The 25,922-nt window shown below is 42.0% G+C and overlaps 1 protein-coding gene across 1 annotated transcript; it reads left to right on the top strand.

The window, feature by feature from the left end:
- The first annotated feature begins 804 nt into the window (after positions 1 to 804).
- Positions 805 to 25,922, top strand: LOC139553684 (sodium-dependent lysophosphatidylcholine symporter 1-B-like). The gene is made up of 14 exons (XM_071366275.1): positions 805 to 1,425; positions 3,570 to 3,698; positions 4,405 to 4,529; positions 8,456 to 8,579; positions 8,730 to 8,808; positions 8,903 to 9,072; positions 9,184 to 9,274; positions 9,584 to 9,702; positions 9,881 to 9,964; positions 10,763 to 10,846; positions 10,951 to 11,063; positions 11,196 to 11,339; positions 22,735 to 22,911; positions 23,246 to 25,922. Exons 1-14 carry the CDS (start codon positions 1,336 to 1,338, stop codon positions 23,298 to 23,300), a joined length of 1,584 nt encoding a protein of 527 aa, XP_071222376.1. The 5' UTR covers positions 805 to 1,335; the 3' UTR covers positions 23,301 to 25,922.

Here is a 25,922-nt window from a genome sequence, read left to right as displayed (position 1 = left end):
ACTAAAATCCAGGTATTGGGTCTGTGTGAATGGCTTTTTTGTAGGTAAATTCATGAACACTTCCATTGTTTAACACGTCCCTAATTTGAACAGCAAACAGTCCCCATGGTTTAACAACACCTCCCACCCATCCCTATAGAGCCCCGCAGTGGTGTCATAATACCCATACAACATTGCAGTCAAACAGGGAAATGGTTCCAATCGTTTTTCCAACACTCATTTTTCCCATAGAGGAACACTTCAAATAAGAGCTGTGGGTCATGCAGGCTTACCCTGGTGTGAAGTTTGACAACTATGTAAATCTCTCTTGGACAAGGTGACTTTTATCAATATATTCGGCTCTATTTACTCTCAGATTTGAAAATGCAAATTAGCATCAAAGTAGACATGATGCAAAACTACAAATCCCTGCAAGCTCCTGCATGCCATCTCTGGCTGACACATTTGCTTACAGGTATTGAGTCAATTTAAAACTTGCACAAGACAGTTTACAGAATTGTCAATTTAAAGAAATGTAGCCGATTTATTTATTACTACATTTAGCTAACATTAGATAGTTAATCCAGAGATTTTTACCTTTGCCTTGATTCGGCAGTCTCGTCCAGAGCATCATGGCATTTGTTCTTTATGAATGCCACATTAGCAGCTAATTAGCATTTCCTTTTTTGTGGGTAAAACAGGCAAATATATTAATAAAAGTCAGCTTGTCCTAGAGTGATTTACAGGGTTATCAAATAGTCACACCAGGGCAATCCTACACAAAACACAGGTTTTATTTGAAGTGTTCCTAAAATACCCTATGCTATAGAGGAAACTAAATAGTGGGAAAATGAGTGGGACCATTTCCCTGTTTGACCGCTTGGTTTTTTATAAAAGGTAGCCTATACCTGCAAATAAGTGGTCAATTAAGTCTATTTGAAAGGGGGGTCATCTAAATATTTCCTTACATTTGTTTTACAGGTAACATATCACATCTTCTGTTTTGAATGGGGTATGTTTCATGAAGATTATCAAGCAAACATATGCTCCTCGCCTGATTGGTTAAAGTCAGCAGTGGCCGCATCACATTTTCATGAAATTGAGCAGAGTGAACTTTTAAAACTCGCTCTGCTAGCAGCGGTCTTGCCGCCCATGTTCCCACAATCCTCCGCACATTTCACGCGTGCAATCATTGAAAATGAATGTATCCAACGTCAAACCAAGGACACCAGCGTACCAAATTGAGTGTGGAACTCAGAGCTCAAACGGCTACTTAAGGTACTCGCGCGGTTTCAAGGTTCAGTGAGGAGAATAGAAACATCAAAGGCTTTTAACATTTTATCGATTTTAAACGATATGGCAAAAGGAGAGGGTGCGGAGCAATATGCCGCGGCAAGTCTATTACCAACAAAACCAATAAGTCAAGATGGAATCAAAATTGCCAAGGTAAGTACGATAATTTTAGGGCTATTTATTTGTAGCATAATAAATTGTCTTTATTTAGACTATAGATATCAGCAAATTATTATTTGACCAGCAATCTATTAATTTGCATCACATTGAGGGATATGGGTAGTCTATTGTAGCCGTAGGCGTTATTATAATGGAGTTTTCAACGCACACAAATTCACAAAAATATTTTAACAATGAAACGGTATACAATTGAGGCGGGTTTGATATAGCTACGCTATTAACAGCGAAACTAACGGTTTTCCCAATCAGACCGCTGTCCTAATTGGCAGAAAGGCATACGATGCCATTATAGGCTATTGCAATTACTTATATTTCAGTCCCGTTTCAAGCCCCAAATAGCCTTCATGGGATAGACATTAACAATGAGTGGCTTATAATGGTCTAACTGTGGCTAAACCATATATTACATGATTGGACATCATCACACCAAATATTTTCATCACACCAAATATTCTCGAGCTTCATCGATGGGGCTTGATTTTCACCATGGTAGACCAGCTGTCTTGGTGCAGCTGTTCAGAGAAAAAAACTTTACCGGTTTTAAAGGGACATGCCTTCATTAAACCCGTATTTTAGCTAGGAATAGGATTTTGTCTGAAGAATAATGTTTCCAATGTCGGCTGATGTAGACAAACTGTCATGTCCCTCCATGTGGCTCAGTTGGTAGAGCATAGCGCTTGCAACGCCAGGGTTGTGGATTCGGTTCCCACGGGGACCTGTACGAGAATGTAAGCACTCACTACTGTAAATCTCTATGGGTAAAGCGTCTGCTAAATGACCTAAACTAAAAAAACAGAGACACAATGCATATAATAAGAACCAAATAAGTCTGTTTTACTGATGTTCACTGACATGACGTCAGTAATATACTGGATGTCTCTGTGTACTGTATGTCTCTATGGGGCTAACTGATGTGCTGTCATACAAACAAGATGTCTGGATTTCCTTGTACCAGGTTTATTCCCAGTGTTTCTTTTTGGCCATAGTGCAGGACTTGCTTCTTCAGGTTTAACCTCCTGGTCAGTCCCAGGTCTGCCTGAGGAGCTCAAAGGCTATTCACCCTTCATTCTGCATTTCAGGGAGGTGCCATGTGTGTTACCTCAACACCATTTTAGAGGTGTCAGTGTTATATGGTATTTTCCATACAATTTGTCCTACACATGATGTCTTTAGGCCACATTCCTGAAGGCAATATGGGACATAATTCCTGTTCTATGGGGGTATATTTCACCAGGGAAAGTACCATGAAGAGGTCAGAGAAGCATGTAAAAGCAGGTGTCTGCTCTCAATACTGACAGAACGCATGGTGTCAGACTGGCTAGATGCTCTTTACATTGATTGGCTGTTGGACTGGGTGTATTTACTCATTGACCAACAGGATGTGTTTGTGATGGGAAGGATGGGGGGGGGGGGGGTGTGCACTCCTGACTGTCTGCTGACTGTTGGTGGCCTCAGCTCAGGCCACTGATGGAATCTCGGAATGCCTGATCATCCCATAGCCAGAGCCAATCGCTGCCTCCGGCACCAGGCAGAGTTATACAGTGGCTGAACTACAGTGACCTCCCAGTCTCACACCACTTTCTAAACTCGTAGTGGCCCAGACTGCATAGTCAGAGGGATTTGGTACTAATCTGACATTCAGTGGTGGGGTGAGGAGCGTTGGCCAATCTTGGTCTCACAATGAGACATGTTGTTTTACTAGCCGCTGTTGGGCCAGAAGTCTCTGAAATAAACCGGACACTCAAAGGGCCAAGTGGGTGAGATTGGCCAGATGTGTATTTACCTCGACTGAGCAATCAAGACCCAGTTCAAATGATCAAATCCACTTCCTGTACAGTTAGATCCTGCACAGAGAAATTCTACATGATCAAAGAAGTGATGCTCATATACCCAAGTGATGCCTCCAACATTTTGTCAGTTTTTAATACAAAGGCCGAGTTGGATATAGACCTACAAAGATCCTGTATCACAACAGCTAAACTGTGCATCATTAGCAACCCATAAAAATCCAATGCTTTCACAATATTCAGATTTTCTTTTTAAATCTGTGTTTAGTCTATAACAAAACATTGTGTACTATTGTCATGCTATGTGCGTCTTCTCTCCCTATTTTCCAGCGGAGGGACAACAATGGCCGTCTGTCAATGTGCAGTAAGTTGTGCTATGCCATCGGAGGGGCTCCCTACCAGATCACAGGCAGCGCGCTGGGCTTCTTTCTCCAGATCTACCTGCTGGATGTGGCCCAGGTGAGTGAGATGGGATTCAGATGGAACCAATGACATCACAAAGTCACCATCCGACCAACTCCTTGAATGCCATACTCCTTGAAATTTGCAGTTGTCTAAACATGCTCAAAACATACTTTGTTTTACCCTTTAGTGTGTGTACTTTACTGTATTTATACTTGAAAAGCTTCTCAACAGGAAAAGTTCAGAAGTCACTGGAAGATGACTTTAAGGGCAATGCCAAAGATCTGGTATCATTTTAACAGACTTTGGCATGACTCATCTAGTGAAGCAAATTAATTCTGACTCCCACTGCTTTGCTTTGTCACTCAATTAGCAAGTGATAGACTGTACACTGTGCTCACTGTAGTGCTCTCACTGAATACAACTCATTCAACCAGTGAGCTAATGAGCTCATTGGAATGGACTTAAACACCACATTGTTCAGATGGTAATGTTGCCAATGTGGCCTGGCCATGTATCATTTCTTAACATGACCTTGGCAACTTTTCAAATATTGTCTTAGTCATCTTGTTGCTAAGATGCAATCCAACAGAGTTATGCCTCTGTTTTATTTCTGTTTCAATAGCCACTCTTTGTTCTGTGAGGAGAGGTGATGGCTGATGTCTGTGATTGTAGTGGTCTGACAGACAATGACTCAAATAATTTATATTCTACCCCCCCCCACACACCTTATTTATCTCCCTTTATCTTTGTCTCTCCATAGCTGGACCCATTATATGCCTCTATCATCTTGTTTGTGGGCCGGGCCTGGGATGCAGTGACGGACCCAACGGTGGGCTTCCTGGTTAGTCGGAGCAGATGGACCAGGTGTGGCCGGATGATGCCCTGGTAGGTGCCTCTGCCTCGGTCACCCAGCGAACATATTACAGTAGGCAGGAATGAAAGAGGAGAGGAAAATAGAACAAAAGCAAAACCTCTCGTCACGAATAGAGAGAAAACAGTAGTTGTAATTGAAATATGGGCGGTAATCGTGACAACGACGCTGAGGTGGAACAGTTTGAATAGAGAGATCAGGCTGTCACTGAATTGCAGTGATATGCCTAATTTGCTCTCTATTTTACATCAGTCGCTATCAACTTTATTACTCTATCTTTATCTGCTGTTTGCCATTGTCCGTCTTAGGTTGTTGTAGCTTTTACCTTCTCATCTGGGTGCAAACCAGGACAGACTGGAACAAGGCTGTCTTATTTAGCTCTAGAGGACCTCATTTATTTCTGGAATGCCCAGGTGCTTTTCACTTTGTTGTTCTGTGCTGGCACTGGAAGTTTCCACCAAAGGCTCTGAGTACTTTGAAGCCTGTGCCCATAGAAATTGATTTATAATTCTTTGCTTGTGCCCCAGATGCCTTAAGCGAGACTAAGCCTAGTGGTGGGTGACATACAGTACCAGTCAAAAGTTTGGACACACCTACTCATTCAAGGGTTTTTCTTTATTTTTACTATTTTCTACATTGTAGAATAATAGTGAGACATCAAAACTATGAAATAACACATGGAATCATGTAGTAACCAAAAGGGTGTTCAACAAATCAAAATATATTTGATCTTTTAGATTCTTCAACTGTCTTGAAGGAGTTCCCACAGATGCTGAGCACTTGTTGGCTGCTTTTCTTTCACTCTGCGGTCCAACTCATCCCAAACCATCTCAATTGGGTTGAGGTTGGGTGATTGTGGAGGCCAGGTCATCTAATGCAGCACTCCATCACTCTCCTTCTTGGTCAAATAGCCCTTACACAGCCTGGAGGTGTTGGGTCATTGTCCTTTTGTAAAACAAATGATCGTCCCACTAAGCGCAAACCAGATGGGAATTGCGTATCGCTGCAGAATGCTGTGGTAGCCATGCTGGTTAAGTGTGCCTTGAATTCTAAATATATCACCGACAGTGTCACCAGCAAAGCACCCCCACACCATCACACCTCCTCCTCCATGCTTCATGGTGGGAACCACACATGCAGAGATCATCCGTTCACCTACTCTGCTTGTCACAAAGACACGGCGGTTAGAACTAAAAATCTCAAATTTGGACTCATCAGACCAAAGGACAGATTTCCACCGGTCTAATGTCCATTGCTCGTGTTTCTTGGCCCAAGCAAGTCTCTTCTTCTTATTGGTGTCCTTTAGTAGTAGTTTTTTTGCAGCAATTTGACCATGAAGACCTGATTCACGTAGTCTCCTCTGAACAGTTGATTTTGAGATGTGTCTGTTACTTGAACTCTGAAGCATTTATTTGGGCTGCAATTTCTGAGGCTGGTAACTCTAATGAACTTATCGTCTGCAGCAGAGGTCATTCTGGGTCTTTCCTGTGGCGGTCCTCATGAGAACCTGTTTCATCATAGCGCTGGATGGTTTTAGCGACTGCACTTGAAGAAACTTTCAAAGTTCTTGAAATATTCCACATTGACTGACCTTCATCTCTTAAAGTAATGATGGGCTGTCGTTTCCCTTTGCTTATTTGAGCTGTTCTTGCCATAATATGGACTTGGTCTTTTACCAAATAGGGCTGTCTTCTGTATACCACCCCTACCTTGTCACAACACAACTGATTGGCTCAAACGCATTAAGATGGAAAGCAATTCCACAAATTAACTTTTAAGAAGGCCCACCTGTTAATTTCACATACTTTGATACAAGGAGATATTGACCTTTTGTGGTTGCAATTCATATTTGGCATAATACTGTGACTTGCTAGGAATGGCATCGATAAAGGAGGTTTATTCATGGTGGTAACAACTGGATTTACTTGATATCTTAAGACCCTGGGCATGTGACGTACAATAGGCTGCCTGGTGTGCCTGAGCTGCAAGTGTAGAGGGAGAAAACCGGCTTCACCCTCTCCTATTGGTCCAGCCCTCAACACACCACTCGATTTAGGCCAATGGGGGTGTGTGTGAGATGGCAGTTGGGGAGCGGGCTGGCTGATACAGAGAGAGGTTACCGCAGGTCAAGTAGAGGGGAGATTATTGGCTGAATGTCAATGAGGTCATTGTTAGGAGGTTTCTGGTCTGTGTGTAAACCATCACAAATCCCCCAGCGAATTCTTATCAGAGCCTGAACACAGACAAGGAGATGCATCACTTAACTAAACCTTGACTAAAGCTATTTTCCCTTCTGAATGCCCCTGCCTTTTTAATTAGCGCTATTAGTGGAATATGTTTTTCCCAGAATTGTATTCCCGAGTCATAAACAGCCTGTGGAATTCTAGACCTCTCTAGAATGTGAATATTGATGTCATACACAGTGAAAATAGACAGCCTTCCTTTTACTTCCATGTAGCTGCCTGCCAGACAGACGGATAGCTGAGTAATTCATTTATCAGATTGGATGTCACAAAAATAACATAAAAAGGATCATTGTTGTAATAGAGAAAACACAGTGTTCTCTTAATGGACTCTGATAAGTACTTTAATAGTCTCTCTCTCCCTGAAGTATTAGGAGCTTGATAAGTCAATGTTGACCTAACTTGAAGAAGCACAGTAATGTTTCTCACAGACAGGTGGTGATCAAGTCTGTTTGCAAAATAAAACCTTGAGCCTTTTCCTCTTGTCCCGCCTACGTCGTTGTGTAGCTAGGGCGTCACCTCAAGGTCATTGGTGTGGGGCTGCTGTCGTGCTCTTGCTGTGAGCTTTGTGTATTCAACCATAGTGACAGTGTACAAAACACAGACAATCTAGGAGATATCTGACCTCTATTTCCAGTCAGATCAGCCTATTGACTCTTATTAACCCCATTCAGTCAGCCCATGTACGCGAAGGAAGCAGACAGAGGGTGCTTATATGGGGCTTCCCCAGTTCAGTGAATGTTGGCTACAGAGGATTGCCACTACCATTGACTGGCCATGCGTGAGTGGGGTCGACATGTGTCGTGTAACATAAACAAACACGCATTTTCAGTTCAATGAGATGATAGTCCCCCTGGGGACTGTAGGCTCAAACACCGAGGACTGATGGAAAGAAACACGACTTATTAGAAAGAGATTGTTGTTCAGTATTAATGTTGTAGTAATTAAAACACTTGGCAGATGAGCATGTAATGTTACAGTGACTGCTGTTCTCAACTGTGTATTTTGCTGAGATCAGTGAGGGGCTGAGACGAACACCCACTGCCCTGCTGGCATAGAAATGTCTTAGTCAGTAGATACTTGTCTCCAAAATACCATTCCATCAATGCCCCCAACGTCTATTTTTTAGTTGACTTGTCTTCTGGAAACCCAGTAGTGGATTCATAGTTCTCTATGGTTGTTCTGCTACTCTAGCTGGAATGGATTGGTCTGCTGGTCAGGTGTATTGTGTGATTGTGGCTGTAGAGTGGGGTGAGGCAGGGTCAGTATGGCGCCACCATAAGTACAGCCCACCACAGTCTCCTAGCTGGCACAGTGAACGGCCACTGAGCCCATTCTCCACACACAGCCCCAAACAACGGATGATTAAGGGATTATTCACAAATACCTGCTTTCAATGGAGAGGGGGAGAGAGAATCTCAACCCTGTGCAGATGATGTAAGTTAGTGACCCAAACTCGGCTACCACTACTGCCATCGCTACCAAGTGTCACTAATTTACGTCATCTGGCAAGGACTCATGGAAATCATCATTGTGAGAAGAAATATTCACTTCAATACTGTAGTAAATTGTGTTTGTATAATATTTCACTATAATTTTCCAGTCACAGAGATGAAATAGACCTACTCAAACACCCACACATTTTAAATGCTCATCCATCATTACATTGTATTGATACTCTCCTGTTTTTCCCTCAGGATCCTCATCTCCACTCCGTTTGCAGTGCTCACCTACTTCCTGATCTGGTATGTCCCTCCGGTGGAGCAGGGGAAGGTCCTGTGGTACCTGGTCTTCTACTGCCTCTTCCAGTCTCTGCAGACGGTCAGTCTCGCCTATATACAGTCTCTTGTTTTATTGATAAGAAGGGACACATGTTACAATACATTGTTACTCAATCCCTATTGATTGTTACTGTAATGTGGTTTCATGGTTATTGTGCCAGCAATGCTGATGTTTTTTTCCTGTGTGCAGTGTTTCCATGTGCCGTACTCAGCGCTCACCATGTTCATCAGCATGGACCAGAAAGAGAGGGACTCTGCCACTGCCTACCGTATGTCAACCTGGACATCTTTACGGTTATGTAGCGTAATGTGAGGTCTTCATTCGGCTCTTTCTCACTCTCCCCATCCCACTCTCTTGTTCAGGTATGACAGTGGAGGTGCTGGGAACAGTGGTTGGCACAGCAATCCAGGGGCAGATTGTGGGCGGGGCGATCGCCCCCTGTCTCCCAGGTGACCTGGATGTCCTTGACAACGGTAACTCCACACTGCTGGGGTCAGACTTCAACATCACCCACATCTCCCTGGATGAAACGGTGAGTGGGGAACCCTAGGTATGTCATGTTGTATAACATGGCATAACACTGTTATAGTAACGTTAGAAGTGGAATGTGCCCCTACCCCTGCTCCTCCTGTCCCCCTAACAGAAACAAGCCTACCTCATCGCCTCAGCAGTCATCTGTACCATGTACGTTCTCTGTGCTGCAGTCCTGTTCCTGGGAGTCAGAGAGCAGGAAGGTGGGAATTGATTAACTGATTTTATTTTACATTTTTTCTCTTATCAGAATATCTTTACAATGACGTACTTCAAACATTGTTTGAAAGATTTCTGTTTGTTATCCACAGGCAAACTTTTCCACTTTCTCTCAACCCGCAAATGTTCCAAGAATTATTTTGTTATAAGTAACTAGGAGAGGGTCATATTTTGGCAGTCTCTAAATGCCATGGATGAGGGATAAGAAAGAATATCAGATAAGTCTTCAGCTGATGTTTGGCACAGTGCACCTAATCAGTTAGATTTAATCGCCATCTTTGTTTTGGTCCTAGAGTGTGGGCGTCTGAAGACCGAACCCATGTCGTTCTTTGAGGGCGTGAGGATGGTGATGGGATATGGGCCGTATGTCAAACTGGTCATGGGATTCCTCTTCACCTCACTGGCTTTCATGGTGAGTCACACTCATAGATGGGCTACAGTTAAACACACACATAAACAACCAAACAAACAATTCTTTATGACTAGCTATAGGGTGTGTAACCTTGGTGTTTAGTTTTCTGTATGTATATTAGACCTACTTCCTGTTCATTCAGTGTTTGAGGTGTATTGTATTGCTCTCTTCCTGGCAGCTCCTGGAGGGGAACTTTGCCCTGTTCATCACCTACACCCTGGGCTTTAGAAATGACTTCCAGAACATTCTGCTGGTCATTATGGTGAGTGTAGTCTATTATTCTCTGAGAAAATCACCCCCCCCCGCCCACTAAAGGCATAACACACATTCTGTACATTAAGACTGAAAGGTCACCTTGTGGGGTAGAGTAATGTCTATGTGTCCATGGTGTTTTCGGAACCGTTTTTGTTTTTTCTTCACGCAAGGAGACGTGTTGCCATGGGGATGAAAGGGCACATTTTTGGGGTTAGAGGTGTTGTTGTTGTGGCCCCTGGGAACCTGTCCCCCTCTCACACACTCCATCGGCGAGAGAAAGGAGCACAGAGGGGCCTTTGTTGCCCAGGCGATCTGTCAGCACCACCATGGGAACCCTCGCTTTTCTATTCTGCACCGTCGCCTCTATCTGACTGAGTAGGATCTAGAGCTGCCCTGCCCTGGCCTGGCTACTGGAGCAGGAGATGTCACCAGATCTGTTTGTGTTTTAGCCAAACCCTCAAACTGCCATACATGCAAGGCTAGGTCCTTAGATGCTGCTGGTTTTGGTCAGCACTGATGAATTGTTTGATATTTCCCATAGTGCTAGTTGCTCAGCCACTCGCTAATCCTTGTGTGATCATTTGACACACCGGTTGACCACACCTCTATAAGAGTTCAAGGGTCATGTACCCCCAGCAGGGTTAAATAAAGGGCACATTGTCCTTCTCCCATGACCTTTTAGCCCATCGGTCAGTCTGACCTATTCTGTTCCCACATTGTATCCCACAAGTATTTCTATTCATTTTTATGGAAATTGTTTAAAAGTTAGATATCTTAATGCTCTTCTTTGGTGTTTTATTTCTAGCTCTCTGGGACTTTGTCCATTCCATTCTGGCAGTGGTTCCTGATCCGATTTGGGAAGAAGACTGCCGTCTACATTGGCATCACGGTGAGCAGTGTGTGTTGGTGTGGAGTTTCATCTCAAAGGTGTTGTGTTATGGAACTCTCTCTCATGCCTCATTTCATGTCTATCCTATGCGTCTCTCTCTGCAGTGGGCAGTGCCATTCATGATCCTGATCGTCTGCATAGAAAGCAGTCTCATTGTGGCCTATGTGGTCTCTGTGGCGGCAGGAGTCAGTGTGGCTGCAGCTTTCCTCCTACCTTGGTAAGCAGACTACTGAATGTACCTCAGCACACCCACCTATAGATTATCTATCTCCAGTGTCTCTTTACTTATATCCAGTCTGTGGTGCGGCTTGCCTTTTGGTATCCATTCACATCTTTCCCTGTTTCTCAGGTCAATGCTTCCAGATGTGGTGGATGATTTCAAAGTGAAGAATCCAGACTCTAGTGGCCATGAGGCCATTTTCTACTCCTTCTATGTCTTCTTCACCAAGTTTGCCTCAGGAATCTCCCTCGGCATCTCCACCCTCAGTCTCGAGTGAGTTTGTTTTTCTCTCTTGCAGGTATTGTACATGATAAACTGATGTTGTAAAAACTTAGCATGTTGACAATTTAATGAGCTTAGTTTGAAATCGAACTGTATGTTGCAGTTCCTAAAAGTTTATTGAAACACACTACATCACCAAAAGTATGTGGACACCTTCTCCTCGAACATCTCATTCCAAAATTATGGGCATTTAAAAAAATATACTACATACACCTCAGCCAAATACATTTAAACTCAGTTTTTCACAATTCCTGACGTTTAATCCTAGTAAAAATTCCCTGTCTTAGGTCAGTTAGGATTCCCACTTTGTTTTAAGAATGTGAAATGTCAGAATAATAGTAGAGAATTAGTTATTTCAGCTTTTATTTCTTTTATCACATTCCCAGTGGGTCAGAAGTTGACATACACTCAATTAGTATTTGGTAGCATTGCCTTTAAATTGTTTAACTTGTGTCAAACGTTTTAGGTAGCCTTCCACAAGCTTCCAACAATAAGTTGGGTGAATGTTGGCCCATTCCTCCTGACAGAGCTGGTGTAACTGAGTCAGGTTTGTAGGCCTCCTTGCTCGCACACACTTTTTCAGTCCTGCCCACAAATGTTCTATAGGCTTGAGGTCAGGGCTTTGTGATGGCCACTCCAATACCTTGACTTTGTTGTCCTTAAGCCATTTTGCCACAACTTTGGAAGTATGCTTGGGATCATTGTCCATTTGGAAGACCCATTTGCGACCAAGCTTTAACTTCCCGACTGATGTCTTGAAATGTTGCTTCAATATATCCACATAATTTTCCTGCCTCATGATACCATCTATTTTGTGAAGTGCACCAGTCCCTCCTGCAGCAAAGCACCCCCACAACATGATGTTGCTTCACAGTTGGGATGGTGTTCTTCAACTTGCAAGCCTCCCCCTTTTTCCTCCAAACATAACAATGGTCATTATGGCCAAACAGTTCTATTTTTGTTTCATCAGACCAGAGGACATTTCTCCAAAAAGTTTGAGTTTTGTCCCCATGTGCAGTTGCAAACTGTAGTCTTCCTTGCTGAACGGCCTTTCAGGTTATGTCGATATAGGACTCATTTTTCTGTGGATATAGATACTTTTGTACCTGTTTCCTCCAGCATCTTCACAAGGTCCTTTGCTGATGTTCTGGGATTGATTTGCACTTTTCGCACCAAATGACGTTAATCTCTAGGAGACCGAACGCGTCTCCTTCCTGAGCGGTATGACGGCTGCGTGGTCCCATGGTGTTTATATTTGTGTACTATTGTTTGTACAGATGAACGTTGTACCTTCAGGCATGTGGAAATTGCTCCCAAGGATGAACCAGACTTGTGGAGGTCCCTTTTCTGAGGTCTTGGATGACTTCTATTGATTTTCCCATGATGTCAAGAAAAGAGGCACTGAGTTTCAAGGTAGGCCTTGAAATACATCCACAGGTACACCTACAATTGACTCAAATGATGTCAGTTAGCCTATCAGAAGCTTCTAAAGCCATGACATCATATCTGGAATTTTCCAAACAGTTTAAAGGCACAGTCAGCTTAGTGTATGTAAACTTCACTGGAATTGTGATACAGTGAATTATAAGTGAAATAATCTGTCTGCAAACAATTGTTGGAAAAATTACTTGTGTCATGCACAAAGTAGATGTTCTAACCGACTTGCCAAAACTATAGTTTGTTTACAAGAAATGTGTGGAGTGGTTGAAAAATGAGTTTTAATGACTCCAACCTAAGTGTATGTAAACTTCCGACTTCAACTGTATCTTTCAACTATGCAGTGATGTTTAACGTACAATTTGAATCTATCTAATCAAATAGAATCCACAGATTGCGAGTTGAAGATAAATCCTTTTACAAAGAGTATTAGAATATTAATAATTGACTTACCTGTAGTCTCTCCAGATCTCCTAACAGTACTATTTCTAGGGACAATTTTAGATCAATGTTATGCATTTTCAGCCATTCCTGAACCTGAGACCAGAAACAGGCTACCTGAGTGCAATACCAAAATAAATGGTCTATTGATTTTGTATCCTCACAACAAAATCTGTTTCGATGATTTTATGCCCCAAATATTCAACATGTCGGTGGCAAGAATTCTATATAATAATTTTAGCTGAAAAGGTATACTTTCCTATTTATGCTATTTTTATTCCTCTGCAAGTTTTGATCCGTTACATTGGGCAGACAGACCAGTTCCCTACCTCCTCCTGCTGCCACCTGCTCACTTCATTTTTGGGGTAATGCTGTAATCAATTGGTTGTACTCTTGGATTGAGCAGACCTTCCCATACAATTCTGATAACTCCATGAAATACACAACTCTACCATTCCAATTTACAATTTAATTTCAGAACAAAATACCCAAAATTTGGAGTTCATAAAAAATCCTACAATGTGATTTTCTGGATTTTTTTTTCTCATTTTGTCTGTCATAGTTGAAGTGTACCTATGATGAAAATTACAGGCCTCTCTCATCTTTTTAAGTGGGAGAACTTGCACAATTGGTGGCTGACTAAATACTTTTTTGCCCCACTGTATTTTGTCTGGTTTAGCGTCCCAGATAAAGCAAAATATTTTTTGCTCATATGATTTGAATAACTAATCATCAGGAGTAGGCAGCGCCATAAGAAACTGAGATATGACTAAGGAGTTAATCAGGGCAATTTTTCCATAAAAAGACAGGTATTTACTTTTTTTCTATTCTATACGTTTTCTATTGAAATTCATTGTGGAGAGCTTATATCTTCTGTGATATGAATACCAAGTATGTCTACTTCACCGTCAGCCCATTTTTTAGGTAAACTGCAGGGTAATAAAAAAGTTGTATTTTTAAAAGATCCAATATGTAATAATGTACACTTATCATAATTAAGTTTACGTCCAGAAAGGTTATCTAGGTCTTCAATGAGACATTACAGGGATCTAGCTTGCAGACTTAATATAACATTTTTGTCATTGCCATACATGAACACCTTTGTTTTTAAGTCTTGGATTTCTAACTCTTGACAATTCAAAACTCTCTGAGAAGTTGTCACGCCCTGACCTTAGAGAGCCTTTTTATGTCTCTATTTGGTTTGGTCAGGGTGTGATTTGGGGTGGGCATTCTATATGTTGATTTTGTATTACTATGTTTTGGCCGGGTATGGTTCTCAATCAGGGACAGCTGTCTATCGTTGTCTCTGATTGGGAACCATACTTAGGTAGCCCTTTTCCCTCCTTTCTTTGTGGGAAGTTAACTTTGTTTGTGGCACATAGCCCTTAAGCGTCACGGTTGTTTTGTATTGTTGTTTTGTTGGCGTCATTTTTCTAATAAAAGGATTATGTACGCTTACCACGCTCCGCTTTGGTCCGCTTCTTACGATGGCCGTGACAGAAGTAGCAGTTATTTACTATTTTACACCTGGGGTTGCTATACATTACGTTTACCCATTTTATAAGAGATTCACCAAAATTGGAAAAAATCCAGGCATTTATAAATAAAATCCAGTCTTTATCAAATGCCTTTTCAAAATCCACTATAAATACCAGGCCTGGCTTAGATGTTTCATGATGTTCTATTATTTCTAGTAGTTGTCGTATATTATCTCCAATGTTTCGTCCATGTAAAAAAAAACTGTCAATACCTGGTAAAACACTTTTAATTCTGAGTGCTATACATTTTGCAAATGTTTGCATCATAACATTGAAGTGTAAGAGGCCTCCAGTTTTTATAGACTGGGTGTTTATATTTGCCATCTGGGTCTTGTTTTAATAATAGAGAAATCAGACCTTCCTGCTGAGTACCTGACAGACTACCATTTCTATAGGAGTAGTTAAAACAATCTAACAATGGAGCTTTTAGTGTATCAAAAAATACTTGACATACCTCTACCGGTATGCCATCAAGCCCAGATTTTTTTTCAGACTGAACGGATTTAATAGCCTCAAAGTTCTGCCTCGGTAATTTGACCTTCGCACTGATCTTTCTGTACATTTGCTAATTTTCCATTTTTTGTATTATTTGGAAAGAATTCCTTACAGTAATCTTCATTCAGTGGGAGAGGATGAGACGGAAAAGAGAACATCTGCTTAAAATATTTAGCTTCCTCTTTTAAAATATAATTCGGAGAATCATAGATGACTCCGTCTTCAGTAACTTTTGTTACTTTTTGTTAATTAATATCATCACAACTTTTGAGTTCCTTTGACTATGACAGAAAATTATTTCACCACCCCATTTCTTTTTCCACGCTTCATCTAAGGATGTAGAATGAGTTTCCTGTAAACAGTATATGTTATTCCTTTTCTTTTAACCACGTAAAGACTGATCTTTTTTTATAATCTGCTAAACTGTTACACTTATAAATTGGCTATACTTATTTGAGCACTTACCATAACTAGAAACTATTCTCAGTCTAAATTGATCATAATCGGTGCTTGTAAAGTTACTGCCATCAGAGGTATTATGACGGTCAAATTAGAGCTTTCAAATGTCTGATATTTAGAATTCAAAAAATAGGATCGCAATATGTTTTATTCCCTTGCCTGTGAGCCAATGCCACAGATGTTAGAACATTGAGCCAAGATATGTGTGTAGTAAATCTGAGTAAGTTGATGTGTATGATATTGGATGTGATTTAGTGAGAGTGTGTACGATGTCTGTATAAGACTATAATGTGTGATGTCCAAATAAATAACCCCGCCAATTTGCATGGTTGAATGTCTGTGTGTAACATGTAGTGCGTATAGCCTTATATTCATGATGATAATTGTAATCCATATTGTATCACCATCATAGTTGAATCATAATTACTTTTTAACATAATTGAAAAACACCTCACAGCATTTCCATAGCAATTGACATTTCACATGATCATGAGAGAGACCTTGCATTACTATAGAGACGGCTTCACTACAGTACAAATGTATCCCGTACAATATGTTATTATTACCCATTCTGATATCTTCCCCTTGCTTGTTGTAAATACAGTATATCACAAATGTGAGTACACCCCTCACATTTTTGTAAATATTTGAGTATATCTTTTCATGTGACAACACTGAAGAAATGACACTTTGTTATACAAGCTGTACACTCACTACTTTACATTGTAGCAAGTGTCATTTCTTCAGTGTTGTCACATGAAAAGATATACTCAAATATTTATAAAAATGTGAGGGGTGTACTCACTTTTGTTGCCAGCGGTTTAGACATTAATGGCTGTGTATTGAGTTATTTTGAGGGGACAGCAAATTAACACTTATACAAGCTGTACACTCACTACGTTACATTGTAGCAGTGTTAATTTGCTGTCCCCTCAAAATAACTCAACACACAGCCATTAATGTCTAAACCGCTGGCAACAAAAGTGAGTACACCCCTAAGTGAAAATGTCCAAATTGGGCCCAAAGTGTCAATATTTTGTGTGGCCACCATTTTCCAGCACTGCCTTAACCCTCTTGGGCATGGAGTTCACCAGCGCTTCACAGGTTGCCACTGGAGTCCTCTTCCACTCCTCCATGACGACATCACGGAGCTGGTGGATGTTAGAGACCTTGCACTCCTCCACCTTCCGTTTGAGGATGCCCCACAGATGCTCAATAGGGTTTAGGTCTGGAGACATGCTTGGCCAGTCCCTCAGCTTCTTTAGCAAGGCAGTGGTCGTCTTGGAGGTGTGTTTGGGGTCGTTATCATGTTGGAATACTGCCCTGCGGCCCAGTCTCCGAAGGGAGGGGATCATACTCTGCTTCAGTATGTCACAGTACATGTTGGCATTCATGGTTCCCTCAATGAACTGTAGCTCCCCAGTGCCGGCAGCACTCATGCAGCCCCAGACCATGACACTCCCACCACCATGCTTGACTGTAGGCAAGACACACTTGTCTTTGTACTCCTCACCTGGTTGCCGCCACACAGCTTAACACCATCTGAACCAAATAAGTTTATCTTGGTCTCATCAGACCACAGGACATTGTTCCAGTAATCCATGTCCTTAGTCTGCTTGTCTTCAGCAAACTGTTTGCGGGCTTTCTTGTGCATCATCTTTAGAAGAGGCTTCCTTCTGGGATGACAGCCATGCAGACCAATTTGATGCAGTATACAGCGTATGGTCTGAGCACTGACAGGCTAACCCCCCACCCCTTCAACCTCTGCAGCAATGCTGGCAGCACTCATACGTCTATTTCCCAAAGACAACCTCTGGATATGACGCTGAGCACGTGCACTCAACTTCTTTGGTCGACCATGGTGAGGCCTGTTCTGAGTGGAACCTGTCCAGTTAAACCGCTGTATGGTCTTGGCCACCGTGCTGCAGCTCAGTTTCAGGGTCTTGGCAATCTTCTTATAGCCCAGCACATCTTTATGTAGAGCAACAATTCTTTTTTTCAGATCCTCAGAGTTCTTTGCCATGAGGTACCATGTTGAACTTCCAGTGACCAGTCAGTATGAGGGAGTGTGAGAGCGATGACACCAAATTTAACACACCTGCTCCCCATTCACACCTGAGACCTTGTAACACTAACGAGTCACATGACACCGGGGAGGGAAAATGGCTAATTGGGCCCAATTTGGACATTTTCACTTAGGGGTGTACTCACCTTTGTTGCCAGCGGTTTAGACATTAATGGCTGTGTGTTGAGTTATTTTGAGGGGACAGCAAATGTACACTGTTAATCAAGCTGTACACTCACTACTTTACATTGTAGCAAAGTGTCATTTCTTCAGTGTTGTCACATGAAAAGATATACTCAAATATTTACAAAAATGTGAGGGGTGTACTCACTTTTGTGATATACTGTATATGTGTGTGTGTGTATATATATATGAGACAAACAAGAAACATATTAAATTATAGAACAGTTCTCAACAATAGAGAGGGAGAGACGAAAGCGGGATCAAGTGTGTAAGTGAACATGTAATTGAGTACGTGTGTGTTAATATCCACTTCATTGTGTTTAGATATTTTTACAGTTCCCATACTTTCTTTTTTTCGTAACCTGAAATCCCTGTAGAATTTAGTACAGCTATGGTGTTATGGAGCTGTCTCAGAATAGCTGTCCCTCTATAAATAGTTTGTCCACAATGAGAAAGGCACCCGTACCCCTCTCCTTCTGTTGCCTCTGTACAGGATACAGTCTCTTGCGACGTTTGTTTATCTCCCGGGGAAATTGGTCATTGAGACCGAATTTGGTCCCTTTGAGCTCCCTTCACCTGCTTTTGATCAGTTCCTTTTGTTGGTAGTGTTCAAATTTTGTGATGATCGGTCAGGGACCCTTGGTCTTGTCGCTCCAAGTCTGTTTACACAGTGGAAAGCCACCTTGTTTAGTCTCTAGAGGAAGTTTCAAGGCGGATTGCATGAATTCTCTGATCACGCCCTCTGGATTATTGGATGCGTCCTCAGGAATCCCAGAAAATATTAGATTTTCATGCATGCTACGACTTTTTTCACTCTGTTTTCCCTGAGTAGACAATCCATGTTGAAATCGTGGATTTTTACCTTGGCTGTGAGTGCCTTGTTCTCTCCTTGGAGCATGATAATTTAATTCTGGTTAAACTCCAAACTCCCCCTCAGCCCTGCTACCTCCTCACACAACTTTTCCAGTGTTGCATGGATTCCAGCCAGAGCACTAGCCTCTACTTCAACAGTAAATCGTCCGTGTCTGGTTCGAGTTCTTTTGAGGTAGTCGGCTCTTTCCATGATGGAGTATGTTGTTCCTAGCGTTAAGCTGTTGGTACTCATCGATTTCCCTCAGGATCTCCTTAGTATCCAGATTGGCTCTTTACTGCAACCAGTTGTTTTTCCAAAATTTTTAACAATGCGTCTTTACCACGACAGGTGTCTGTAGTACAGCCACCTAGCACTTGTTTGGTTAGCGGTGTTTCCTCGCTGTTAAAAGCTAAACATGTTGCGGAATCCACGCAAAAACAAGTTTGGTATTCTTATTTAATTAATAGCGGTTTTGTTATAATCAAAAATAACAAACTGGGTGTTTTACAGCATACGGTGTTCAGCTGCCCCTCTCTCTAATATGGAGTTGGTCCCCCCCTTTGCTGCCACAACAGCCTCCACTCTTCTGGGAAGGCTTTCCACTAGATGTTGGAACATTGCTGAGGGGACTTGCTTCCATTCAGCCACAAGAGCATAAGTGAGGTCAGGCACTGATGTTGGGCGATTAGGCCTGGCTTGCAGTCGGCGTTCCAATTCATCTCAAAAGTATTTGATGGGTCAGGGCTCTGTGCAGGCAAGTCAAGTTTTTCCACACCGATCTCGACAAACCATTTCTGTATGGACCTCGCTTTGCACACGGGGGCATTGTCATGCTGAAACATGAAAGAGCCTTCCCCAAACTGTTGCCACAAAGTTGGAAGCACAGAATTGTCTAGAATGTCATTGTATGCGGTAGCGTTAAGATTTCCCTTCACTGGAACTAAGGGGCCTAGCCCCGAACCAGCACCAGACCATTATTCCTCCTCCACCAAACTTTACAGTTAGTACAGCATTCGGGCAGGGAGCATTCTCCTGGCATCTGCCAAACCCAGATTCGGCCGCGGACTGCCAAATGGTGAAGATGGCGCCAACGGATTGGGCTGCTGTGCTTCTAGCTCTTAGGAAACTTTGCAGTATTTTGTTTTTTTATGTGTTATTTCTTACATTATTAGCCCAGGAAATGTTGTGTTATTACAGCCGGGAAGAACTTTTGGATATTAGAGCAGCAGTAACTCACCAGCATTACAACTAGGAATACAAGTTTTCTGAAATCGGATCCTTTTCCGATATCGGTTCCAAAACAAAGCTGGCGCGAAAGAGTTACTCGGAGTGGACTTATCGTACGACTCAGGAGGCACGCACACCACCCACCGCTTCAGAGTATATTACTCGCTAATGTTCAGTCTCTGGATAATAAAGTTAACGAGCTCAGGGCAAGGATTTCCTTCCATAGAGACATCAGGGATTGTAACATACTCTGTTATACGGAAACATGGCACTCTCGGGATATACTGTCTGAGTCCGGTCAGCCAGCTGGGTTCTCATTTCATCACGCAGACAAGAATAAATATCTCTCTGGGAAGAATTAGGGCGGGGGTGTATGTTTCATGATTAACTACTCACGGTGTAATTGTAACAACATACAGGAACTCAAGTCCATTTGTTCACCCGACGTAGAATACCTCACAATCAAATGCCGACCGTATTATCTCCCAAGAGAATTATCTTTGGTTATAGTCACAGCCGTGTATATTCCCCCTCAAGCCAATACCACAACGGCCCTCAAGGAACTTTACTGGGTTTTATGCAAACTGGAAAATGCATATCCTGAGGCCGCATTTATTATACCTGGAGATTTTAACAAAGCAAATTTGAGAAAAACATTACCGAATGTAGTACTCGCGCTGTAGTACTCGCGCTGCTAAAACACTTGACCACTGCTACTCCAACTTTTGGGATGCCTACAAGGCCCTCCCCTGCATTCCCTTTGGGAAATCTGATCACAACCTCATTTTGCTCCTCCTGTGCTAAGGACTATTCAACGCTGGTCTGACCAATCGGAATCCACACTTCAAGATTGTTTTGAAAAGGGGAATGGGATATGTTCTGGGTAGCCGAGAACAACAGAGGAATACACTGATACAGTGACTGAGTTTATCAGGAAGTGTATAGAAGATGTTGTATCCACTGTGACTATTAAAACCTACCCTAACCAGAAACTGTGGATAGATGGCAGCATTCGCGCAAAACTGAAAGCGGCAAGGTGACTGGGAATATGGCTGAATACAAACAGTGTAGTTATTCCTCTGTAAGGCAATCAAACAGGCAAAAGGTCAGTATAGAGACAAAATGGAGATGCAATTCAACGACTCAGACACGAGACGTATGTGGCAGGGTCTGCAGACAATCACGGACTACAAAGGGAAAACCAGCCACGGACACTGACGTGCTTCCGGACAAGCTAAACACCTTCACCCGCTTTGAGGATAACACAGTGCCACTGACGTGGCCCGCTACCAAGGACTGTGGGCTCTCCTTCTCCGTGGCCAGCATGAATAAGACATTTAAGCATGTTAACCCTCGCAAGGCTGCCGGCCCAGAGGGTGGTGCAGTCTGCCCAACGCATCACCGGGGGCAAACTACCTGCCCTCCAGGGCACCTACAGCACCCGATGTCACAAAGGCCCAAAATATAATCAAGGACAACAACCACCTGAGCTACTGCCTGTTCACCCCGCAGAAGGCGAGGTCAGTACAGGTGCATCAAAGCTGGGACAGAGAGACTAGAAAAACAGCTTCTATCTCAAGCCATCGGATTGTTAAATCGCCATCACTAGCACATTAGAGACTGCTGCCCCATATACATAGACTTGAAATCACTGGCCACTTTAATAATTGGAACACTAGTCACTTTAATAATGTTTACATATTTTGCATTACTCATCTCATATGTATATACTGTATTCTATCCTACTGTATCTTAGTCTATGCCGCTCTGACATTGCTCGTCCAAACATTTATGTATTCTTAATTCCATTCCTTTACTTTAGATTGTGTGTATTGTTAGGTATTACTGCACTGTTGGAGCTACATCCGCAATAACATCTGCTAAACACATGTATGTGACAAATGAAATTTGATTTGATTGATTTGAAGTGTGATTCATCACTCCAGTGGCGAGCTTTATCACTCAATGGCGGCGAGCTTTACACCACTCCAGACAACGCTTGGCATTGTGCATGGTGGTCTTAGGCTTGTGTGCGGCTGTTCGGACATGGAAACCCATTTCATGAAGCTCCCGACGAACAGTTCTTGTGCTGACGTTGCTTCCAGAGGCTGTTTGGAACTCTGTAGTGAGTGTTGCAACTGAGGACAGGCGATTTTTACGCGCTTCAGCACTCGGCGGTCTGTGAGCTTGTGTGGCCTACCACTTCGCGCCTGAGCCGTTGTTGATCCTAGATGTTTCCACTTCACAATAACAGCACTTACAGTTGATCGGGGCAGCTCTAGCAGGGCAAAAATTTGACAAACTGTCTTGTTGGAAAGGTGGCATGACCTTGCCATGTTGAAAGTCACTGAGCTCTTCAGTAAGGCCATTCTACTGCCAATGTTTGTCTATGGGGTTTGTATGGCTGTGTCCTCGATTTTATACACCAGTCAGCGAAGGGTGTGGCTGAAATAGCCAAATCCAATAATTTGAAGGGGTGTGCACATACTTTTGTGTGTATTTTTTATGAAAGGGCCTAAATTCTACTGTATGATAACTGCGTTTTTAAAGATTACCTAGCTTAATTTTCTCGATTCACCAGCGCAGTCATGTGGTGAACAATAACACAATCCACATTCATAATCAAACCAAACTGCACCTTTTTTATGTCATTTTTATTTTCTTCTCTCCCTGGAAATGTTTTTGCAGCTTTGCCGGCTATGTGACCAGAGGCTGCTCGCAACCCGACGCAGTGAATTTAACCCTGAAGGTGCTGGTCTCTCCTGCTCCTGTTGTTCTGATATTCCTGGGGCTGTTTATATTCAAGACCTACCCAATCGACGAGGAGAGGAGGCAAGGCAACCAGAAACTACTGCAGGAGATGCGGTGAGTTAGACCAAACACATACACACACACGATTAGGGCTGATTGAGGCTATCTAAGCCAGACACTAATTTTAATAGAACAGGGTTCATGCAGGACCCAAGCTATTTCCTCCTAAATTAAGTAACCGAGTGCACTGGGGAGCTAAGAGATCCAGTGACCAATCTCTTCACAGGGGGACACTAAACTTAGTTCCGTTCTGGCATCTTTCTGTATACTTCAGCTAAATGCAAAGGACACACTTTAATCCTTAGCCACTCTGCGATGAATAAGGACCCTCTTGAACAAGCTAAGTCCTTTGTTTCTAACGCTTGGCTGTGTTCCCATTCTGAAACAGGGAGAACGATCAGGATTCCGAGACAGAATCCACAGAGCTTGGGAGCGTTGTATAGGAGCCCCGGGAGAGAAGGGCGACCAACCAAAAGGCCACCGCTGTCCCGCGTGTTTGCATTGGCAGGCTGGAGTGATGAGGCCACTGGGGAGGCTGGACAGAGTTTGTGAGTGTTGGGTTTAGCTGGACTAACGGAGGAGAAACCACAGACCACACTACTGCTACATGAACACAATGGCCCTAGTCTCCACAGGATTCCACAGGTTACAGAGACCCCTAGTGGACATTCTGAGTCATCGCTCTCTGTAGAGTACCTACTGTACTGTACTATGTATGTGATTTGTGGTACTGGTTTATCTGTTTTTGTTTGTTTACATGAGAAACATTAGTTGGGTAAATGCATGATTAACAATCCCAATCAAATTCAAGATTTCTTTGAGATGTTTGTCTACGTGAACCAAGGATATTAGGTCAAAGGGTGGGAAAGCTTTCTCTGCACTAAAACAAGACTTTCCAATCAGCAAGATGGTCCTCATAGAGGGAAGCATTAATTTTTTGGGGGCATATCAGTAACTGCACTGGATTTATATGGTTATTTACAACAATAAAAAATAATTTCAAGAGGATAGTACTCCTCTTTAGGGATGTGGAGAGCACATAACTGTTACAATCGTATCCACTGGAATTATATTTGTGTCTCATGGGGAAAAGAAAAAAGGAACCTTGTAAAAAAAAAACTCTAACCTTAATGAACTCATTAACATTGCCAATAATGTGTCTGGATTTCAGACTTACTATAGCTAGGCTAGCTGAATTCCACCTTATAATTGCTGGCTTAACAGCGCGGCTTGTAGAGTTGTACTTTGTAAACCTTGTTGTCGCAATGAGATTTTCTGTACAAGTTTGAACTAAATTCTATTTGGTCAAAGTTGTTTCTCCCCCATGATACTAAGACTTTCCTTAAAAAGCAGTCTTTCTTGGTGAGTCCAAAGGCTAATGGGGAGACTAACAACTTATCTCACGCCTAACTTAATGTTTGATGCCTTCAACTGTATGTACATCTTAGAGGCCATCTTGGCCCAAAGCACAGAATCTTCACTAACTATTTAAAACTAGTTATGTTTCGATGAAAGCACACAGTACTAATTTGGTAATAATCATGGCAGATAATCAAATTCTATATACACTCGTCTGAATATGGATGTGTACATTTTGTGTGTGCACACAGTATATGACTAAACCCCCACACACACGTTGTATGATCATCAGAATGATTAGTTGACTGTCAACACATGATAGGCTTAATTTGTTTCCCATATTATTTAGAAGTCTTTTCTAAAGATAATGTGTCAGTTGAGGCTGTGTCCTGATCTTATGCTGTGTGCAATGTGACCAACAATCAGTTTTTTAATGTCTGTACTCTTGTATGAATCTTTTTGATCAGACCAAAGCCAAGAATTCTATTTATCAGACAAATCAAAATTCAAAACTCAAATGTTTTTTTACTCTTGAATGTCACAAGTACTGTAATATTGAACAACCTTGACAAATCCTAAGCAGTATCTAGATATCTAAAAACATTATTTTCTTTGGGTAGTAGCCTACAATGGGTACATACCCTCTTAGATGTAAAATCCCCTATTTAGGTGACCTGCGTGGTTCTGGGACATTTTCGCTTGTAAATTGATCTGTTGACACCGTAGATCGAAATTACTTGCATTGTTGAGCAATGGCCCTTGTTCCCAGGGACACAGTAGCCTGTGCAACATAGGATGTCAAATCTGAAACCACTAGAAGCTGGGATGTCCCTCCTACCATTTCATTTGCTCTTCTGAGTGTCTAACTCCTGCCTGAACCCTACATCACAGCCACTGACAAAGCACATACCTGCCATCCTTACATCGTAGCGCAGCAGGAGACAGTGGTTTCATCACTATTGCACATTCAGAGATCGATTTATAGCCATTCATCTAAAATAATTCATAGATTTTAAACCAGTACACTGTCATAGATGGACAAGATTAATATGAGATGAAAGGTGCTTTCCTAATGAGTTCAGGAAGTCAAGCTAGAGCTCTGTGTGATCACAGCTGTGGGGGCAGAGAGACCTTTAGAAAATATGCAGTTTCTCACACTAAACATACAAATATGTATTTTACAGTTATGAGGAAGGTAAAATCTTAGTTATTGGTTTTATAATTAGATTCTACTGTATAAAGCATATGTCATTTCAAGCTTTATTCATACGGTTTTGTTGAATAGTAAATGTCATAAAATTACATATTTTCAGCCAAAATGTACTTGCGCTTGTGTCCTCAAAAGTGACTACACCTCAGCATTTAAAAAATAATTTTTGTTGTAAATTTCCAGAAAGTTGAGATTTTAACATTTTCTTGAGTATGCAGCATTACTAGTTTTTGTTTATGGTCCTTGAATGATGAATAATTACTTTTGGGGATTGTGTAGGTTACATTAAGTTACATTACATTATTGTTTAGATTACATTAAGAGCTTTTTAAGAGCTTTCTCCAATGTGCTCCTCACTCCAGTATGGTGCTGTTTTGGTGTACATGTTTTGTGTATATATTGTATGTAAATTGTAAATATGTTTGAAACTGGATAAAGGTTACAGCACTGACAGCTGCTAAAACATATGTACATTAATAAAATGACATTGGTGTAA

The sequence above is a fragment of the Salvelinus alpinus genome, chromosome 25 (assembly GCF_045679555.1).
Source record: "Salvelinus alpinus chromosome 25, SLU_Salpinus.1, whole genome shotgun sequence".
Lineage (NCBI taxonomy): Eukaryota > Metazoa > Chordata > Actinopteri > Salmoniformes > Salmonidae > Salvelinus > Salvelinus alpinus.
The sequence above is the reverse complement of the archived record's forward strand: the minus strand, read 5'-3'. Positions and strand labels throughout refer to the sequence as shown.